General features: G+C 42.3%; 2 protein-coding genes across 2 annotated transcripts in view; one reads left to right on the forward strand and one right to left on the reverse strand.

Moving 5' to 3' along the window:
• Positions 1-4,947: 4,947 nt before the first annotated feature.
• Positions 4,948-17,880, reverse strand: dctn2 (dynactin 2 (p50)). The gene is made up of 14 exons (XM_070959497.1): positions 17,670-17,880; positions 17,289-17,357; positions 13,985-14,081; positions 13,103-13,164; positions 12,746-12,844; positions 11,228-11,388; positions 10,508-10,661; positions 10,224-10,289; positions 9,899-9,937; positions 9,597-9,674; positions 9,180-9,251; positions 8,252-8,354; positions 7,027-7,118; positions 4,948-5,788 (listed from the first exon to the last, which is right to left on the reverse strand). Exons 1-14 carry the CDS (start codon positions 17,703-17,705, stop codon positions 5,702-5,704), a joined length of 1,215 nt encoding a protein of 404 aa, XP_070815598.1. The 5' UTR covers positions 17,706-17,880; the 3' UTR covers positions 4,948-5,701.
• Positions 17,881-19,405: 1,525 nt separating this feature from the next.
• The window catches only part of kif5ab (kinesin family member 5A, b), a 63,209-nt gene continuing 62,636 nt past the window's right edge, over positions 19,406-19,978 (forward strand). Inside the window, exon 1 of the mRNA XM_070959489.1 lies at positions 19,406-19,929. Coding sequence (XP_070815590.1) covers positions 19,801-19,929 — 129 coding nt within the window. The 5' untranslated portion in view covers positions 19,406-19,800. The remainder of the gene's footprint in view (positions 19,930-19,978) is intronic.

Here is a 19,978-nt window from a genome sequence, read left to right on the forward strand (position 1 = left end):
CAACAACAACAAAAGTGACGGCGAAATAAAAGCCCGTTTCATCATGTTGCGCTCTTGACGCGGGCTCCTCGCCCCGCTCCTGACACTTTGTGCCCTAATCCCAAACTCAGCACACACAAACTGTTTTCCATGCACGGCTCAACGTGCGCAGCCCCATAGCAACAGCGCCAAGCAGCGAATAGAAAGCTCAAATACTGTCTCTAGGACCCGGGTTAAAGCCTGCAGGAAGCACCGTGAACACGTCACGGCTTGAGTGGCTGTTGCTGAGTAGTTCAGCATACTTTCTCTGCACCCCCCCCCCCCCCCCCACCCCCCCACCCCTCCCTCTCCACCCGGCCGTCTGTTTATTTTGTCAGTCCCGTCGTCTGTGTTGTATTCATTATAAAACACTGTTTACGACCCCAGATCCAGGCTGCCTCCTTTTCCCTGTTTCAACACAGTCTGGCGATGACGACCCCTGTTTTAGGTCGATTTGTCGTTTTTTAATATTATTCTAATGAACAGAAGTAAGTATGAAATAAAGATGCTGTATGTTATTCATGAGATCTACTGTTTATCTTCTGTTGTTCTGTTGTTTTTATCACGCAGCTGAGTGTAAACAAGCGCTCATCCTGTCAACTGTCTGGTCATGTGGATCAGCTTACTGATGTTTTTTGGAAACATCACTTGTAGAGCTGCAACCATTAATCAAGTAACTGTCAGTTATTAAATCAACAAACGTCAACTATTTTAATATTCGATTAATTGGTTTGAGTAATTTTATTTTATTTTTAGAAAAAAAGTCAAAATCTCTGATTCCAGCTTCTTTAATGTGAATATTTTCTGGTTTCTTTCCTCCTCTGTGAACGCAAAGCTGAATATCTTTGGGCGGTGTACAAAACGAGACATTAGAGGAGGTCGTGTTAAGCTCTGGGAAACACCGATCCACTTTTTTCACCATTTTCTGACATTTTATTGACCAGACAACTGGTGGATTAATTGAGAAATAATGGACAGATTATTTGACAATGAGAATAATTGTCATTTCCAGCCCTAATCAGCTGCCACAGTGTTGCTGTAATGTTTTACCTGCTGTAGCTTAATAGTCATCAATAACTGATTATAATCCTTTTGTTAATTAATATTTTTCAGAAGACCTTCATACTGTAATTCCTCCACATCCGCCACATATTACATCACATATTTTTAAACAGGCACAACAAGAAAATCCAGTTATGCCCACATAACTTTGCCCGAGTGTAATAATGTGACAAGTGAAGCCAAAATTTACAATAATGATGACAAAAACTGATCTGATTTCTTCTAAATATGGTGTTCAAGTGTGGACGGACGGCTGTATTCATCTTATTTATTTATTTGCTTATGTATTAGTTGCTCTTTGTAATGCTACCACACTGATAACCAACATTCAACAACGCAAAAAGACACAAAGAAGAAAACATTGACACTGGTGGTTGTTCATGTTTTGACTTATTTTTTCTCCCCAGAAATCAGATTTGGGCTCGCGCCTCTTTTGTTTTACAGGCACAAAGTGTCTGGGGAATTTCCAGCCACCACACTCCCTTCTTTCTGTCCTTTGCCCTTGGTCAAAGCTCCACACCCAGTTCCCCCTGTCACACACACACACACACACACACACACACACACACACACACACACACACACACACACACACACACACACACACCAGCTGTCGGAATCCTTCCCCTCTCTGAACTGAGACCACTGATACAGCTGTTAACATGTACTGGTGATACGCTAAATCCTTTTTTTCTCTCTTGGCTTGCCCTTTCTGCTTGTTTGTTTGTTTGTTTGTTTCCACTCTTCTTCTGGGTCCCAGACAACCAGCAGAAAGACCCCCGCCACCTTATCACGAAGTCTGGCCCCGCTGATGAGGACCGGGACAGAAAGATTCAGATAAATCTCTGGTTGTGTGAGCAATGAAACGTCAGCTTGATACACATGTGAGATTCTAAGGCGATATAAATGGGATATTTTGCCCCAAATTATTACTACTGGTGCTTTGTCTTTAAGCTTTAGGTCCCCACTGATACAACATTCATCTCTTTTGCCGATGGCCGTCTCAGCTGAGGCCAATATTGCAATTCTCTATTGTCTGATGATGCCCATTAATCAACTCATTAGCATTTTATTTCCTCATCCATCATCTCCTTTACAAGGAAGATGTCCTGCATCCACACGCAGCAGGGAACCATCCCCATTCCCTCAGAGTGAAGGCATTATTTCAGGTTTATTTTCCACAGTGTTCAAGTTATCCACTCAATCCCATCTCGCCCCGTCCAGATTTAACAGCTAAATGTCACGTCCACTTGTTGAGATTTCTGTGTTTGGAGCTTCAGGACGACTTTGCAGACAATCTTGTTAGTCAGTTAAAACCCTGTTTACCTCTCAGCCTCACCTCTCTTTATCCAACCGTCTGCGTCGTCTTCTCTTTTTTCTTCCACTCGCTACAAGCCCCATTCTGCCCCACGACAGCATCCATCCTATCTTACTCCGCTTACCTCCGCCCGCTTCGTCTGTCCTCCTCTCTGTTTCACCACAGGCTCCTCACCTGTCCAGAGCCATTCAGGGAAATTTGACAAAGTGATGCAGAGGCCCTTGTGTGATTAGCTTTCTCTTCTCTTCTCCATATTTTTGCTTTCTGATGTCAGATGTTCTCTCTCTACTTCTACTTTTCCCTGCCTCCAAATTAGTGTTATCCATAGCTCTGCAGTAAAGGTAATACACTGAAATTTTATTAAATATAATCTTATGTGACATTATAATTAATCTTTAGTCAATTTCCACAATTTTAAAATTGCTCCAAATAGTCAAAATTTCTTGATCTTGATTTCATTGTCTCAAAAAATCTCAGTACAGTACAGAACAGACAGCCTTGATTTCTTCATTTCCTGACAAATATGTCAAGGATGAGACATAAGAAAAAAGGCAAAGGCATAAAAACAAGCCAAAAAAAGAGACTGTAAGGCATTAAACTTTAAAAGCCTGTCTGAACAGGTGCGTATACTGGCAGCGAGACACACACTCCAGGCTCTTACTCCATCATTTTCTTCCTCTCCTCTTAGTTTCCCCGATCTCAGCACCAGAAACAGAGATTTTGGAGCAATTGGTGATCCCTACGGCCTCCTCTGTGTTCAGCTGCTCTGTGCTGCCCGAAGACTTCAATATGTACTTTCTCCAGTGGAGGAAAGGTTGGTGTGGGCTACTGACATATATAAGTAGCTGTAATTTCACTGTAGAGTCAAGAACGACTGGAGATTGAATGTCATTTACGGTACAAAAAAACCCTGTTTGGATTTATACCCCGCTGCTAAAATCATCAAATGGGCTTCTGTTTATCATTCATTCATCATCCTTCTACTCTCATTCATATTCAGGGCCACATGGAGAGCTATAGTCTGAAATAAAACCGTAATGCTTGTTCTCGTGGACAGCCTGGGCTGACCTCTTGGTAATCTTCAGTTTGTAATTGTGCATAAACGCATCTTAACAGACGGGGCTGGGCTGACCCAATCCAGTGCACCCAAAATAGAAGGACAAATGCACTATAACATGATATACAGTACATGGTATGTCTCTGTGCTCATCTGGGGCATTCCCTTCTAAGTTGGAGCTCTGGATCGAATTCCCAGCAACTCACACTTGATATGTCCCGTCCAAGCAGGCCAGTGTTGAAGTCCCCCTCCCCCCCTCATGTAGGGGACATGCCAAGCTGCTCAGCACTTAATCTTCTCTGAAATAGTAAGAAAAATATGATACAGGTGATAAGATGCAGCTGTAAAACTCAGCTAAAGGAGAAATCCACAGACAAATTAGCATAGTGCACATGTCCAAAAGGCTTTTATGTAACTGACCTCTGAACTACAGTGCAGTGTGTCTGGATGACTCATCAGGAACTCCCGATCGTTACCTGCCCGCCTCTGTCCCCAATGCCATCAGCTGACATCACACATGAGCAAGATGAGCGCTTTGTTTCGATAGACCTGCTAATGCCAGAAGGATTCGAGGTTGACCTCTCAGGGAAATTCACAGAGTGTCTTATGTTAATTTTCTCTGTGAATGCCAAAGACTAGGCGTCCTTGGTGTCTGTCACTCTGCTATAAGTCTTCATTCACTGTCAAGTAGAACTGCGGTTGTGTTCACAATGGGAAAAGAACATTTGCCGTTTAATCCTTCAGGACAGCGGTCTTATCGAGAATCGGTAGCCGACATGTGAACCACAGATGTTGGCCCTTAATCTGTTGTTTACTTCAAGTTTTCAAAGACTTTTTTAAATGCAGTTTTCACATTGTAGGCAGCGTCTGAATTGAGCTCTTCCTATTTGAAATCCAGTTGGTCAAGAATGTCAAGTCACTCGTCTTTTAGGGGTAACCAACGCTACGAGGTTGTTAGGAGTGTGATAAAATGTATTTCTGCAGGGACAGAAATATGTTGGTAGAATAATTTTCACTGATGGAATCTATTTGGTCTCTTTGAGAGCTGAAAACTGTAGTGAGCTGGACCTTTTTATTAGATGCTGTGCTGCCATCTAGTGTCCATACATGGGCATAACAATTCATTCCAAGAAAACACAAAGGGGCTTTTTTTTTTTTTTTTTTTTAAAGATTTTTAATGTGTAGGTGCACCAGATTAGAGATTAATTAAAAAGGCAAATATGATTTTCAAATAAGCCCTCTCTATAAAACACGTTTTTACATGACAAAATATCACAGGTGTATTTCGCAACACCAGCAGCTCTTGGCTCATTACTTAACATGTAATCTTACATCATCCCTTCTTTCATGTGGTGTTTATCAAACTGTTCAGACATCTGGCAACACATGGCCAAATAATCCATAAAACTGGCAAAAAAAGACTTGCGTAACGATAGTATTTTTATTTTTTTATTACGATTAGTAATCATTAAAAGTGAAAAAAAGGAGCCAATCTTATCGCACTTTGTTTTATTGATCAGTTTCCATGACCACAGATGTACAATACAGTTGACTTGTAGGCAATGACAAAGCAGATTAAAAGTTTGTCTGTGGTGTCTGATCTCAGTCATAATAATATAGTTACAAGCGACTGAGCGTGAAGAAACAATAAGGTACACAGGCATATTTACAAGCTTTCCTTCTGTGACTTGGCCCTGACACTCGCACAGACGCGTTCCTGCTACAACACTATGATCCTGATTTTCTTTTTACACAGCTGACAACATGTTTAATGCGTCATCCATCAACCCAACATTACCTTGATCCATATAATCTGCCCAGAGCATACAGTACAAATCCAGAATTAGTGTGAGGTTCCAAAGGAAATGGAGGAATTTCTTATATTTACTACCAATAATTATAAAAACAATCCAGTCCAAAACTTAACAAGCTTAACAGGGGACTGCAATCAGTGGCATGTATAGAGTAGACAAATGTGTTTTCAGTGGATATCAATTTGATGCAAGAGAGAGGAAGAGGAAATGAGGGTGGACAAGGACATTTGGTCTCCTTTTTTTGTTAATCCATCTTTTCCATCTTTCTAAACATTCCACTTAGTGAAAAAAGGCAGAGGCGAAGTAGAGAGCAAGAGAGGAATGGCCAGAAAGGACAGAGTGAAACCCCAAATCCCCCCTCTGTGCTCTCCAGCCAACGCTTATTTGTCCATGTTCTACACTCTCCTGGACCGGACCAAACTCTGCCTCCGTTTATTTGGAGAGCTTCTTCATCCTCTGATCTAGTGCAGCAAAGTTCTCTTCTACAGCCACCAGGTTTTCCTTCATTGTCTGTTGGACCTGTGGCGAAGAGGGAGAAAAAACGTTATGGAAGAGAGAAATAAGTAGAGAAAGTTAATGTGTGGAGGAGCACAAGAGAGACATGTTGATGGAGTAGAGAGAAGTGGCAGGAAGGAAGCTGTGAGTGGAGAGAAGGACTGATGACAATGATTTGGGGTGAGGCAGGAAAATAAGCAGGGATGCAGGAAGAACCTGGTCACATTGTAGGAAAATCAGCATTCACTGTTTCCAGCTACTTAAATGTGCGAATGCACTGCTTTTGTCTCATTTATCACTGTGAACTGAACATCTGGCTTGTGTGGATTTGCTGCTCTTGCTGTTTTGTATCATTTCAAATGGGATATCCTTTGGTTGTGACCGTTTGTCGCACAAAACAAGCAATTTGTGGCCACTGATGGGCATTTTCAGGTTCACTGATATAAAAATAGCTGTTAGTTGAAGCCCTATTAAAAATATTTACGCAAATCTGTCATGGATGTGCGAGGTAAACTTCACAGGGAGCTAAAACAGACAAAAAATGACTGAACATGCTACTGAAAGCCGTCATTATAGGGCAATGTTGTTCAGGAGGCGAGAGAATAATTGTGCTTGCTGCAAAAGAAATGACATTTTCTGGGAAAGCATGTTCACGTCAGATTCAATTAGCCTCTAAAGCCTGAGGACGCCACTTCAGAAAATGCTGCAAGTCTATGAAAAGCAAAAACAGAACTTTTCTGATTTCATATTTTAACTCTCAACAAACACCATCAAAAGAAATGCTTTACTTGACAAGGCCCTGCTTTGACCGTGCAGCCAGGAGCCTTGAACTGTGAAAGCACAGGTTGAGTATTGACTGAGCCCAGAAGAGGCTTTTTAGACAGCCTCTGTCCTTCTAATGGGGAGCTGCTGCACTTTGTTAGATTGTTATTTTCAGCTTTAAAGCACACTCGAAAGTGTATTACAGGACGCTTTTTACACTCATTTATTCTGCACACAAGATGTTTTTGCCAAGTGGTTGAGTTTGGCCAGTCTTTTTTTTGAAAAGAGAGAAAAGTCTTTGACTGTAGAAAGCGATTATCCTGCAACATGACGGTGTTTGAAATCTTTTTGCATGGACCCACTGAGACTGAAACATGAACATCTACTGGCCTCATGCTAACGGTACCTCACACACAAGGTCAACATTTAAGTGGCCAAAATTGTTAAAGTGAAGTTCCACCCTCCAGCAGTGTTAGACAGGACCTGTGTTGAAGTTCTACCTGTGTTAGCAGAGTGTTGTTGTCCTTCAGAGAGTTGTTGATCATCTGCTGAGTGGTGTCCAGGTGGGTCAGCAGCTGGCCAAACTGCATGGCTGCAAGTGGGCAGGGTCGGATGAGGTCAAATGGAGAGGCACGAGCAAAGAGAGAGGGAGAGGGAGTAATAAGATGGAGCATTAGCTCTCAAAGTTACACATTTGTGGTTAAAAAAAACTTTTGCTCTCAGCTCAAGTGAAGGGCAGTAGAGAAAACTGTAATCTGAAACGGATGAATGACTGCCTGAAAGATTAAACATTATTTTCTTTTACTCGTCTGCCTTTGTCTGTAAAGCAAGATCAGGAGAGAAAAACAGAGAAAAATAAAGTCAGCGCAGTTAAACTCTATCGAGCGAAGAACACTTTAGCTGCAGACTGTGACAGATCGGAGCTAACAGAGTCTAGATGATAAATGACCTCTTTCAGCTCTCAGAAATGAATTATCAATATAATCTATTAATGCCAAGGCTCTGCTTTCATGTGCTAAATAATAAAAAGATGATAATGTGATATATAATATCATGCATCTCTTTCTCCCTGAGGGGCTGTTTAACAGTATTGCTAGATTTAGTGTAATTCTATTACCATTTTGAGGCTCCCTTTCACTGATTTTTTGCCCTTTGTTGTAATAGAATGGCATGGTTTTGGCTAATTCCATTATCCCTTTGAATCCCATTTCCGCTTAGTTTTCATCTTTTGTCTCACACGCAGACGTTCCCATTGCAAATGCAAATCTTTCAGACCAAGCATCACTTCCCGGCGCAGACGCGGCCTGAAACGTGATCCGGGTTCACACCCTGTTGTGTTCTGTGGCTACATCCTACATATTTTGAATCTTTAATCCCACTCCCCACCCCCACTAACCTACATATATCCTCTCCTTGAACTCTCATGGGTGTCATTTCAAGGTTCTTCACCCACATAAAAGAACAGAACATAAATTATATTATTAAGTTTTCATTCTTATCATCCTCATTGGAGTGAAATTTGCCCCTAGAGCAATATTATTACAATATCTGCAGTATGAACCAATTACTCAACACCAGTACACCAGTCCTATAATGTTAAGTGATGTGACAGTAAACTCCTCTACCACAACAGCGAATACTGTCCCATGGCTTAGTGACTGAAGCTAAAGCAAGTCTTGGGCTGAAACAGTGAACCAGTTTCAGTTCCTGTGTGTGTTATTGTACCTTGCTCATGCAGCTCCTTCACAGCGACAAGCCTCTGCACCACCTGGGGTATAGAAGTGGACATGGCATCCCACTTCTGCACCACGTCGTACAGCTGCGACACCTGACAGGTAAACACACACAGGCACATTTCACACCACGGCAAAACCCTCCAGCTCGAACGACATGTTTGTTTTAGCCAAGATCTCACGTTTGTCCTGAGTTCTCTGGTGTAATAATGATTATACTTTAAATCATATAAATGCACACTGATTAAAAAATTGATGCACCTCTGCCTATAGAGCAGTAAGTGCTATTGTGTGGGGACTGAATGGTTTCTGTCCATCCTGCATTCATACTGCATTTAATATGACACACAGGCACACAGTGCTGTGGTACTGAATGCTACAAACATCGCTCATGCTGCTTTCCAGTTCAAGCTGTTTTTTATGGCTGAAGACATGGGCACAGTTATTGTGAGTAGTTCAACAGTAAAGAATGCTTTTGTACTTCTTCATTTTACAAGTCATACACTCATTTAGTACATTTCTATCACAGTACTTCACAGTCTCTCAAATAATCACACAGTAATGTACAATATGTATCAAAATAACCGCACTGCATGACTTTATCATTCACCATCATGATATCATTAGCATGCCCTGCCCTCTGCTGGCCTTTCACACGTACAGCACTTTGAACAGTCAGTCAACGACTAAGACACATGAAAACATTGGCTGGAAATCGCTCAGCTGAATCTAACTCCTCAAAATCTAACTGCCCAATGATCGTTTTGGTTTGGCTCTGACTGCTTCAAGGCTGTGCCTGCTGCTGGTTAACGACAGCACCGCTGCTGTTCTTTACTGGTTAGTCCAGCTGATGGATCCTGTCAGCTTCTAGTGAACGTTCATATTGTGTCACTCAGACTGGATGTGCAGGAATTACAAACCTTGTTTTGTGTATCAGCGTCCTCGATCGCTGCCTTGTGTTTAGCGATCTCATTCATCTTCCCGAGGACGCTCTAAACGACAGGGGAGAAGGTACGATTTCAAATGAGGCATTCAAATACATAAAGAGGGAAAAAAGACATTGATTATATTAATGTCAGCCCGGTGGGCTACGCCACAAGTAAACCGACTGTATGGATTATTTTTGAAGTTAAGAAAATACATTTTCAAAAGTATTTATCAACATTTCACCGCAAATGGATGGCTCCCCTCCCTGAGTTTCAGTCACCATTCAGTACTTGGCTTTATTTCAAAAACACCTTTTTAACTTTTGCTCCTGTTTCTATGGGAAACATGCTGCACAAATCGATGTTATCAAACTGCAAATGGCTTCTGTGTGGTGCGCATGGATTAGTTACCTGCAGTCTGGCCTCCACTTGATCCAGAGTAGCAGAGTCCAGTGCACTGACCCTTGCCTGCAGGAGCTCTATGGTGTCCTGATACAAACAAGCACAGACACACAAGTTAAATATAAGCTTGCAGATAAAACTTTTGTGTTCTTGCCCTAGCTACTGGCACAGCAGCGGTAAACAAACTTGGAGCAACTGATGTCATATTTGAAGCGTGACCCAGTTCTCTGGCTGCACATCAGATACACAGAGTTACGAACAGACACAAACTCCACACAGTGTTTTCCAAAAGAAGGGAGTCGACTTCTTACCATCAGACTGGCTCCTTGTACGCTAGCACTCAGAGGCCCCTGCAACATTAACACAAAGGAGGAAAAATACATTTTAACATGAAGCAGTGAAGCCACCCCCATAATTTACATACATCAAGTGGAAGATTTTATTTCAGTTTCTCTTTGTGGATGGTTACACCGCAACAGGAGCATGAAAATTCTACTGGTGTCAGAGTGAAAGAGAGAAGGAGATAAACAGAATTAGTGTGAATGAAAGAGAAAGGCATTAGAGAGGGTGTGTGTGTGTGTGTGTGTGTGTGTGTGTGTGTGTGTGTGTCAAGACTGTGTGTGAGTCACTGTGTACCTGCTTGTCTGATCCTGAGCCAACAGCGATCTCCAGCTCAGCGAGACGCTTCTCCAATTCCGCCATCTACAGGGACAGAACAAGGCAACACATGGCTGGCAGTGACAACGGCATCCCACAAGACACGCACAAACGCCCACGCACGTACCTTCCCGCCTTTGTCCCGCTCATTGCCATCAAATATACTGACATTCCTCTCGTGAGGATGAATACAAAACGCGTCGAGCTGATCACGCCACTTAAACATTTGCTCGCACATTCATCCACCTCCCTCTCCACTTTACCTTGGCAGACTCATTGAATTTCTCCTGTTCTGGTCTGCTGTGCAGCTCGTAGAGCACCACTCCATCTGGGGCCTTAGCGGACGCCGTCGGCTTACTGTCTCCTGCGGTGCCGCCACGGCTGCCCTTGGCCGCTTCCAGCTGGGTGAGCAGACGCCTGCGGTAGGAAAGGAGAAGGGGACACAAAAGGATTATATGTTAAATATTGCGATCAGCCCCACGCGCTGCCATGCCCTCCTTCTCTACTGGCACCAGCCTTTTCAGGCTCTGCCGTGAACTGCAAGGTCAAGGTGAGCGTGGATATTTTTCTAACACCCTTCTCTCACGAGTGTCACTGCCTCTTTCCCAGTTGTAACAGTATGTTTTTATGCTCTCTTCACCTTCTCCAGTTTTTATTTCCCTTCCTCAATCATCTGTCCATCAGTTCTTGTGCTCGCCAAGCAGTGCGACAGTGTGATCAGTGGGATTTATGTGAGCAATTGACACCAGCTGTACTGCCTTGCCCTTATTACTCTCTCACTCCTTATATCTGGGTTTTAGTCCAAGGCTCAGTAAAGTTAATTCCCCTGCCCTTGTCTCCAACCATATATTATGGACTCCCTCTATTTCTTCTCCCTGCCCACCACCTCATCACTCTGTCAGGGTCTGTAGCTTCAGGTTTCAGATTCCAGATGCTCGTCCTCCTGCTTTATTGTTTAGCCCCCCCCCTCTTTCTCAGCTTACCTGGCCAGCGCTCCATCTGGGTCAGCCAGGTTGATGTGTGCCTGTGGTCCCAGCAGCGAGTCGAGATGGGCAGAAACCAGCTGCTGTTTGAGCTGGGCCGCCTGCTGGGCGAGTACCACCGGGGTGAGGCGCTCCTCTGCATTGCTTTCCTTTGTGGCAGCCTGGAAGCAGAGGAACACCAGGGTCAGTGAGTAACTGAGATCTACACGGCAGTGACAGTTTTTTTTTTTTTTTCGTAACAACAAAGCAGAGGTCTGTCTGGGCCAACGAGGTATGTTTTTCACTGAGTCCCATGGCAGATTAAAGGGAATTCAGGAAAATGTACTGAATACATAAACATGCATGCTTGCACGAGGCATGTAAAGTGGATTTGTTCTGTTATATTTCAAATAACAAAGCAAATACAAACTACGGGGATATTTCAGTAAAACCTAGATTTGGATTAGCTATTGTAGCTAACCGCACAGGGATGTACTTAAGGGTAACGAAATGAAATACGAAAATGCAGCTAATTTCTGTGTTTACTTTTGTTTCAATTAGACAAATGTTTGAAATGTTAGTTTGTTTGGTAAGCTTAGGTGACTTGAGCTTGACTCGATGTTTCCTGAATCTCTACGACAGAGGTGGCAGGCGCAAATTATTTTGACTTATTGTCAAGACAGCAATAACTACGAGATTAAGACCAGCGAAGCACAGTTGATGATCTCATGATTTCTAATTGTTCAGCACAACTTTGGATAGGCACACTCACATCTCTGGTGTCATCCCTGCATGATAATTTACAGTGTCATCAAACATTATTTAATCTGTGAACTGCAGACCATTCTCCCCCAAGCGTGCAGCATTTGACTTCACTACAGTCAACCTGATGAATGGAGCCACATTACTCGGATTGAGTCAATTGCTCCATGGAGGTATTTCATAAGTGCAAATCTAGAGGCTGTAGCAGAGAAGCAGCCTGTTCCCCACTGTCAGACTGCATATTCTGCCAGCATGACCCATATGAGCTGAAACCCACACATACTGTCACAAAAACCGCCAATTCACAGACTGAATAAGAATTTGGTGTTGGACTCATCGAGCAGCAGGCCCTGCTCTGTGTGTATCCAAGTTAATGACACCCAGGGTTTAATTAGTTTCTGGATTGTGGGGTCTTTGTAAGTCCGAAAAGCAATGCCTTGCGCTGGTTTTAATCAAACTCATTTTCAGGGGGACTTTAATGCTTTGGTGCACACACCGTACTAAGCTTTGGATTGGATATTCAGGTCTGTAGTGCAACAATGGACTGGACATAAATATTACACCTCTCAAAATGTTCTAACTACAAGGTTACACTCCTCTGAATAAATACATGAGAGCAGAGTGGAGGACAGTCCCTCCGAGGAAGGCTATTTAATTTGTGTCCAGAGAACAGGATTAAAAAAAACGGATTACCAGAGTACCAACCCCTGCCAAGTTTTGTGGGCAAGGGGGAAAGTGTTTTCATGCGCATGTGTGTGTGTCTCGCTGTCAGTTCACCTGGATGGTATCCACCTCCTGAGTGAGTTCCTGGATCTCGTTCACCAGGCGCTGGTACTTCTGCTGAGGCGTCTCCTTCACTCCACAGCCCTCTCCAAGCTAAACAAAGGCGAGAGAGTTGGGAAAAAAGCACATGAATATTATACAACAGCAAAATGAGTCTAGCGCAGAGGAGCGCACCTCCGAGATGACCTATCACACACAAACATGGTCTACGACTCCGTCTACATCTACATCAGAAAGCACATGTAGCCACTGAAATAAAAATCACAATGGTGTTGTTACCGTCAAAGTAGATCATCTTCTGAAAGAATAAAAAGTGAAGTAATGAATTTCTGCTGAACAAAATGCACTCACAATTTCATATTCTCCTGACTCATAGCCCACTCTTCTGCTTTTACTGATTCGGTCTGAGAAGTCTGCGAAAAAGGAGACAAATGGGTTGTAAGTGAAGACGAAAAACAGACAGAAAAAGCAGACTGGTCGTCATTGAGACGCCCAGTCTGAGCCACAACAGGATTTGGGGTTTGAAATCAACAAAAGGACAGATCGGTTTTGTTCCACCTGTATCAGAAGAGCAACACTTTGAGGCAACAGCACTTGTTAACTTTGTCTGCCAGTCTTCTGCAAAGAGCATTTGAGCATTGCTGCATGTTTTTAATGTCTAAAAAAAGTAAATATTAGATTTTCTAAAAACTATTCAAAAAAAGGAGGACAGTAAAGCTGTCTTTTATACCGAGTATTCATGGTGATTATTGGTCACAAGACTGACGGACGTACTGTATATAAGGGCAAAGGAAATAAGCTTAGCAACCTCTGTGATGAAAGACATACACTCAGTTAGCAGTTTATTAAGTACACCTAGCTAAAACTAATACAGTCTAATACAACAGTCCTGCAATAAATCCTCCATTCATACGGATGGATTTATTTTATGCTCAGTTTTTGTCTGCAGGTTGTGGTGCCATTGAATAGTATTACATCATACTGACAGGTGTTACTATGATTTCATCCACCCCACTGTTATCAATGAAGGGAGGCTAAATAATAGAAACACCTCTCTGTATAATGCAACACAGCTATTGCACTGTTATATTTTGTCTTTGTGTTTGTGTTTTCAGTCCATATCCTTACTGACAGTGATGTTGCCCCTCTGTATTACCTTCATGAGTCAGTTAAGTGAATATGTAGGGAGTAAAAGAGAAGCTGAGAGTGATTTTTCATCCAGTATGAACTGACCAAGTCCCTTGGTGGTGACGTGCTTGTCTTTGAACTTGTCATAGGCTGCATTGGGGTTGACCACAATCCTCTCCACACTGTCACTGCAGAGCTCCTCCTGTCATTGAAACCAGGAAATAAAGTCAGACGAAGATGAACAAAATCAGTGAGGGCATGTGAGACTATACAGACAGCAAAGACTTAAAGGCGAGTCTTTGCTTACTGAGCCAGTGAGCCAAAAGTCTCGAAGCCCAAGGTAGACTTGAAATAAGTTGACAGGTTGGTAAGATCTGTGAGGAGATTCTACGCTTGATCTTTGCCCCGAAATATGATTTAACAAGATCATGAGTAAAAAGTCAAAAAGCGTATTATTGCTTACAAATATCAGCCTCAGAAATTCAGAGCCAGTGTAGCCATGAATCATGAATATGTGCAAGTTTAAGTCCCATTATTTGGGCTGATCTCATGGAGAACCAGATTTTTTCAACACCAGCAGGAAAGAGACAGATGTGCAAAATCACAGACGTAGTTTTACCCAGGCCTGATTGTAGACTCTTTATAGCATCTTTTAAAAAGTTCACCTTTCATAAAAAATGTCATCCTCATGTTATAAGTCTACGATGGTAAATCAATGTTATGTGAATGAAAACAGTAGAACCAAAGCTGGAAGCCACTAACACTTTCTTTTCTAAATGACTTTTTTTTTTTATTAGTGATTCTGAGGAGCAAGAAAAAAAAACATGGATCATTTGCTCAAAGCCTCCTAGTGATCAATTATGATGAACTAGAGGTTATGGGTAAGATTAAAACACCACTGACACATACAAATAGATGACATGAGTCCGGGCAAACACACAGATTTAAAAAAAAAAAAAAAGACAGATCAAGGAATCACACTGAACATGAGACAGTTGCACAGATGTAGGGAGGAGGAGTGAGGAGGAGGACTGAGGAGGAGAGTTAGTCAGGCTCTTACCAGCTCCTTGGGTTTCCAAAGAGAGTTAGAGAAAGTAACGGAAGAGCAGAGGGAGAGAAAAAAGTAGGGGAGAGAGAGAGAGAGAGAGAGAGAGAGACAACACAGATTAATGTGGTTATCACATGCCATGCACACAACAGGAATAGCTGGCCAGGGTCGGGGAAAGATAAGAAAGAAAGCAGTGTTCTGAGAGCTGCTGCTAAAAACCCTGGAGACACACTGCTCAGGCTGCTTATGATGTCTCCAGCCCTTTCTCTCTTCCCCGATTCAGGATGGTAAGATGGACCGTTAACATGAACAAGTTACTTTCTCCTTTGATTCCATACTGTACCTTATAATGCAGTGCAACCATTATGCTCTCATGGAGGGCATTGTAGGTCTCACAACATTATGTTATGGATGCAGGGGACTGGTGTTTTAAAAAACAATCAATGAGTAAGAATGGAGGGTTCGTGGTGTTTTAAGGGTGCCTAAAAGAAGTAAAGGAAAAAGGCCTGAAAACCCTAAAATGCATTCCGCTGCGAAAATTGAGATCTTTCATAAATCATTCAGTTGAGGGGAGTTATTTCTTAATGACGTGCAATTCAATCTGAATGAATCTGCTAGACTTAACCAAAGCAGTAAATGAAGTATATCCAAATAAAGGTCCCTATACACTGTGTGATTTTGGGCTGTCCCTGACAATGTCACATTACGATGTCTTGGGTCATAAATCCATGATGGTGGTCGTGTCTGTTTGGGCGCATTTTCAAAACGCAAGAGCACCGCAGATGAATTGAAAGTTGATGGCCTGTTTCTGCTTGCATTTTTTTCAGTTTACATAATTAATGCTATGATTCATTAGGGATTCATCAAACAGTCTGTCATGTCTCAAAACTGACAACATGCAGTCCAGCACAGATTCTATTATTACTCTATCATTTAGCAAAGCGTGACGATACAATGACCCTGCAAGTTATCGCACAGTGTATAGGAGCCTTAAAAAGGTCCAGTTAGTTAGAATAGTGTGGTTAGTCAAGAAGCAACTGTTAGAACATGAAGACAGGTTAAAAAGGGAAATATCTAAAACAAATTAACACTTTTCTTTCTCCTGCAGTGCTTCACACTCACACACATACTTGCGCCTTCACTGCTTGGTCAAAGCATGACCGAGTGAAAGAGAGCGAATTAAAGTGCTGCCAAAGTCCCATCAACATCATTGTTCCCTTTAAGTAGTTTAAATGAGCAACACAAATAGGAGGAAAAGAATCAATTCCTTGCACTTCAAAAGAATCAAAAATTGATGAATTACAGAGCACGGAAAAGGGACACTCCATCAATCTATTTCTCATTTCAATATCCCAATCAATAGAGGCAGGAAAAGTGGATATGAGATTAAAAAACATGCATAAAAAGCATGGCATTAAGCTCACTGAGAGTAAAATGGAGCCAGTCTTACTTGTACAAACTAGGGTCCCAGGAGGGGTGGGGAGGAGTCAAAACAAGGGCAAGGGTATGGGAAGAACGAATGTGGAAACATGGAAGGGAAAATGCCAATTAGGTTTCACTCAGCTGGTCCGTAAATAGCCCAGACATGTTTAAAAGCAATGTCACACCAGCATCCCTCAACTGTTTACAATATCACAGTTAAAAAAGACTATACTCTATCAATGTGACCCCTAACTGTAGATGACTGCTTGACATTGCAGTTAGGTAAATTAGAACAGACATCTAAGAGTCACAAGACCATCCACAGCACATTTTGTTCCTGCTTGGGCGGGACTTTGGGAGAAATTGTTTTTAGGATGCTTTTCCATCTATTTTATACTTGCTTTCCTGCAGCAACTTCTTTCCATGTCTAAAGCAGATATACTAATATAACAATGAACAATAACCTCAAATGGGCAACTTGGCCGTTTAAATGAAATAACCTACATCATTTTTTGGAAACATAAGACCATCAAACGAATTAGAAGTCATTTATTAAGAATCAATGAGGTCAAGAGGTTGCTAGATATCATTTTACAACTTTTGATAGGTAGAATAGGTTAATTGCCCTGCCATACCGCAGTTTAACCTAAACTTCATAAATGACAGCTCAGTAATCAATATTAAGCGACATCACGTCACTTACGTGCATCAGCACAGTCACTTACCGCTGACCTACAACCAGAGCTTTGCCATGTAAGTAGAAATGATAAGACAACTACATGCGTGGTTAGCTGTTTAATCGTGGCACGGATAATGCAAACTGATTACTATGAAGACACACGCACCGTTATCTAATCTGTATACGGTAGGTTAGCTTATATGCGACGAATGAACTACCAGTTTGCAGATATACCCACTGTATACAAAACGTCCACTTACCGACTCAAACTGAGCCTGGTCATCTTCTGGAAGGTCACCGGTCTCGTATACGTCCGGTTCGTTAAAGGCCTATTAAAACAGTGAGGAAAACAGAATATAACACAATGTGATATCCAGTTTATTGTCATTAGCCTGGCCAACGCCCCGGCCCATTTAACAACACGTATTTGCTAAACCTTGCGCTCTGTTGGTTTGTTCTACGAGACACAAAATTAGCTGAAAACTTAGCAACTATAATTATTAACGCTAGTTGCATAGAACTTGCAAGCAATCCAACAGGGTAGACAGCAGGGACGTTAGCTAACTATAGCTGCCACAGCTTGGTGCTAGCGTTGCCACATAGCAATCAAGCTAATCTGTCTGCTAGCGTTAGCCACTTACAATTCCTGGCAAGTTTGCGTATTTAGGATCAGCCATTGTCAACGGGAACCAAAGACTAGAAGAACAATTTACGACAAAGTATAATGGCAGTTCTTAAAACGTGTAAATTATCGATGAACCGAATCGAATTGTAACAAACGCTAACGATAGATGAGCCAGCAGTCTCTGCCGGCGGACGTTTCCAGGCTGATGTGGTCACTAGCTTGATTTGACAGTGTGTTGTGTACGTTGGGTTTCGTGAAAGCGCAGGCAAATGGGCGGTGATGTGTTTGCTTCATCAACAGCAGAGAGCTAAACGGCCTGCCCAAACCAACGAAACAAACGTCCCCCAGACAATTGAACGTCTGTACGCATGCGTACCGTTTGACCAATACGATTTAACGGTCCCATTTCTGTTATCAACCAACGTTTTTGAGTTTCCAATCAAACACAGGATTTGCAGTTGCACTTGCATTTAACAGCCAACTTCAAGAACAAAATTATTTTGTCTTTTTGCAAAAAGGTATATGGTTGAATTGCAGCCAATGCGTCACACGGTGGCGCTAAAGGCACGAGCAATCAACTCAATCAATGGGACAAAGATGGTCGGTCAATAAGATGATTCACTCCGTTGGAAAAATGATCCAGTTTGTTAATACTTTACACAAAATCCAGAAATTAGTGATTTAAGTGTGAGAAAACACTGCTGTATGTTTCTTGTTTTAATTAACCAGTCATGTCTCAGGACAAACAACTATAATGAAAATCCCGAATACATTGACAGATGAAATAACTCATTCATTAAAATAAAATGTATCACAGTTCTCTGTTCCCTTTGTCACACTTGTTACATACCAGACAAAAATGCACTCACTGCGAGGGGACTGATTTGTCATATCCTAAAGAAAAGGTAAAAGTAATAAGTCTAATAATTAAGTAAGGATTTGGTTCTGGTAATGCATATTATAAGTATAAGTCTATTTCTTGGGATAGACCTGTTGCATACATAGCTTGCCTTTGGTTATTTCATAATACTATAATAATACTACCTACTCTGCTATAAAATGCAAATTCATTCATTTTAAATGTAAGTCGACTGTAAGTACCATAGTTTTATTCATTCTTACTGTATTTCTTGCCTTGCATACTACAGGAACCACTGTGAGATCCCATGTGTTTTTAAAAGGTGCACTTTTTACAGATGAAGGTCTGTTTAGCCATCATGAGAGGTAATTAGACCATGGAAAGTTTGCCCCCTGGAGACTAAAAAGTGAAGATATCAAGAAGTTTGCTGCTTCAACTTCTATCATTCTGTTTCTAATCTGTCTCACTTTCATCCAACTTGATGAAATCGCTGGAGTACCCCTTTAAATCTCAGGGCAGAAATGATGGAGCCTTTGGCTCCCATGTGACCACCCAGTTTGTCATGCAAAACAGCATTGCCATGACGACCAGTCTGGTTCAGAAAAAAAAAATAAAAAAGGACTCTCCCCAAAATATACTGGCCACGGAAAATATCTCACCATATGCAACCAGTACCTTCAGTTTTCATGCAAGTTAAAGACAACAAAAAGAACTTTCCCGTGCGGGCCAGTGAAGGTGTGGGTGCGGGAAGATGGAGCGGAGCGCGAGCTCTCCTCCCCGCTCCTCGGTCCCTGCGCTCAGTGGTGCTGATGAGAGAGGATTTGAGTCGCTACTTTTCCACGCCCCGCCCCCAGTGAGAGAGCAGGGCTGGCAGTGATGCAAGGCATGCCTGTGAGGATCCTGCAGCCTATCCAGACACTGCCGACCGGACCAGTGTGGAATATACTCCCCTCATTTACAACTCTCCACCTGTTCTCCACCGCTCAGCTGCAGCTGAGTTTGCATTGAGGGCGTTTGAAACACGACACATCCTCAGACGGCTTCTTTTTTTCCCCTTTTTGTTTTACATTTCTTGAATGAAATTGGCTGTAGTCTCTCCCCAAAACTCGTAGTTGCCCATTCGTCCAAATGCTTCGTCGGCTTCTCTCTCTTGTGTAGCCGCTGGTTTCAGCCTGCGTCCAGGTGCTTCACGGGAAAAGGTTGCACAGGGAATATTTCATTTTTCATTCAGATAAAGAAATCCTTTTTTTATTCTTTTGGAAGTGCGTCCACTACTTATTTTTGCACAATGGCTGATGCCAACGCGGAATGCAATATCAAGGTGTTGTGTCGGTTTCGCCCACTGAACAAGTCTGAAATTATCCGCGGAGATAAGTTCATCCCAATATTTCGAGGAGAGGACACAGTCATCTTCGGGGTAAGTTATTCTTAACGATCCCTTCCTCTTTTCTTGTCACCTTCCCATG

Source organism: Chaetodon trifascialis, chromosome 3, assembly GCF_039877785.1.
Source record: "Chaetodon trifascialis isolate fChaTrf1 chromosome 3, fChaTrf1.hap1, whole genome shotgun sequence".
NCBI lineage: Eukaryota > Metazoa > Chordata > Actinopteri > Chaetodontiformes > Chaetodontidae > Chaetodon > Chaetodon trifascialis.

What these genes read in the sequence shown, in the direction of transcription:
- dctn2 (XM_070959497.1), bottom strand. Translation starts at nt 17,705, where the DNA reads ATGGCTGATCCTAAATACGCAAACTTGCCAGGAATT. An exon ending in AGTCAGGAGAATATGAAATT is followed by an intron (nt 12,845 to 13,102) that starts GTGAGTGCATTT and finishes GCCTTTGTTTAG; the next exon opens with CTTGGAGAGGGCTGTGGAGT. An exon ending in AAGTGGAGGCCAGACTGCAG is followed by an intron (nt 9,252 to 9,596) that starts GTAACTAATCCA and finishes CCTGTCGTTTAG; the next exon opens with AGCGTCCTCGGGAAGATGAA.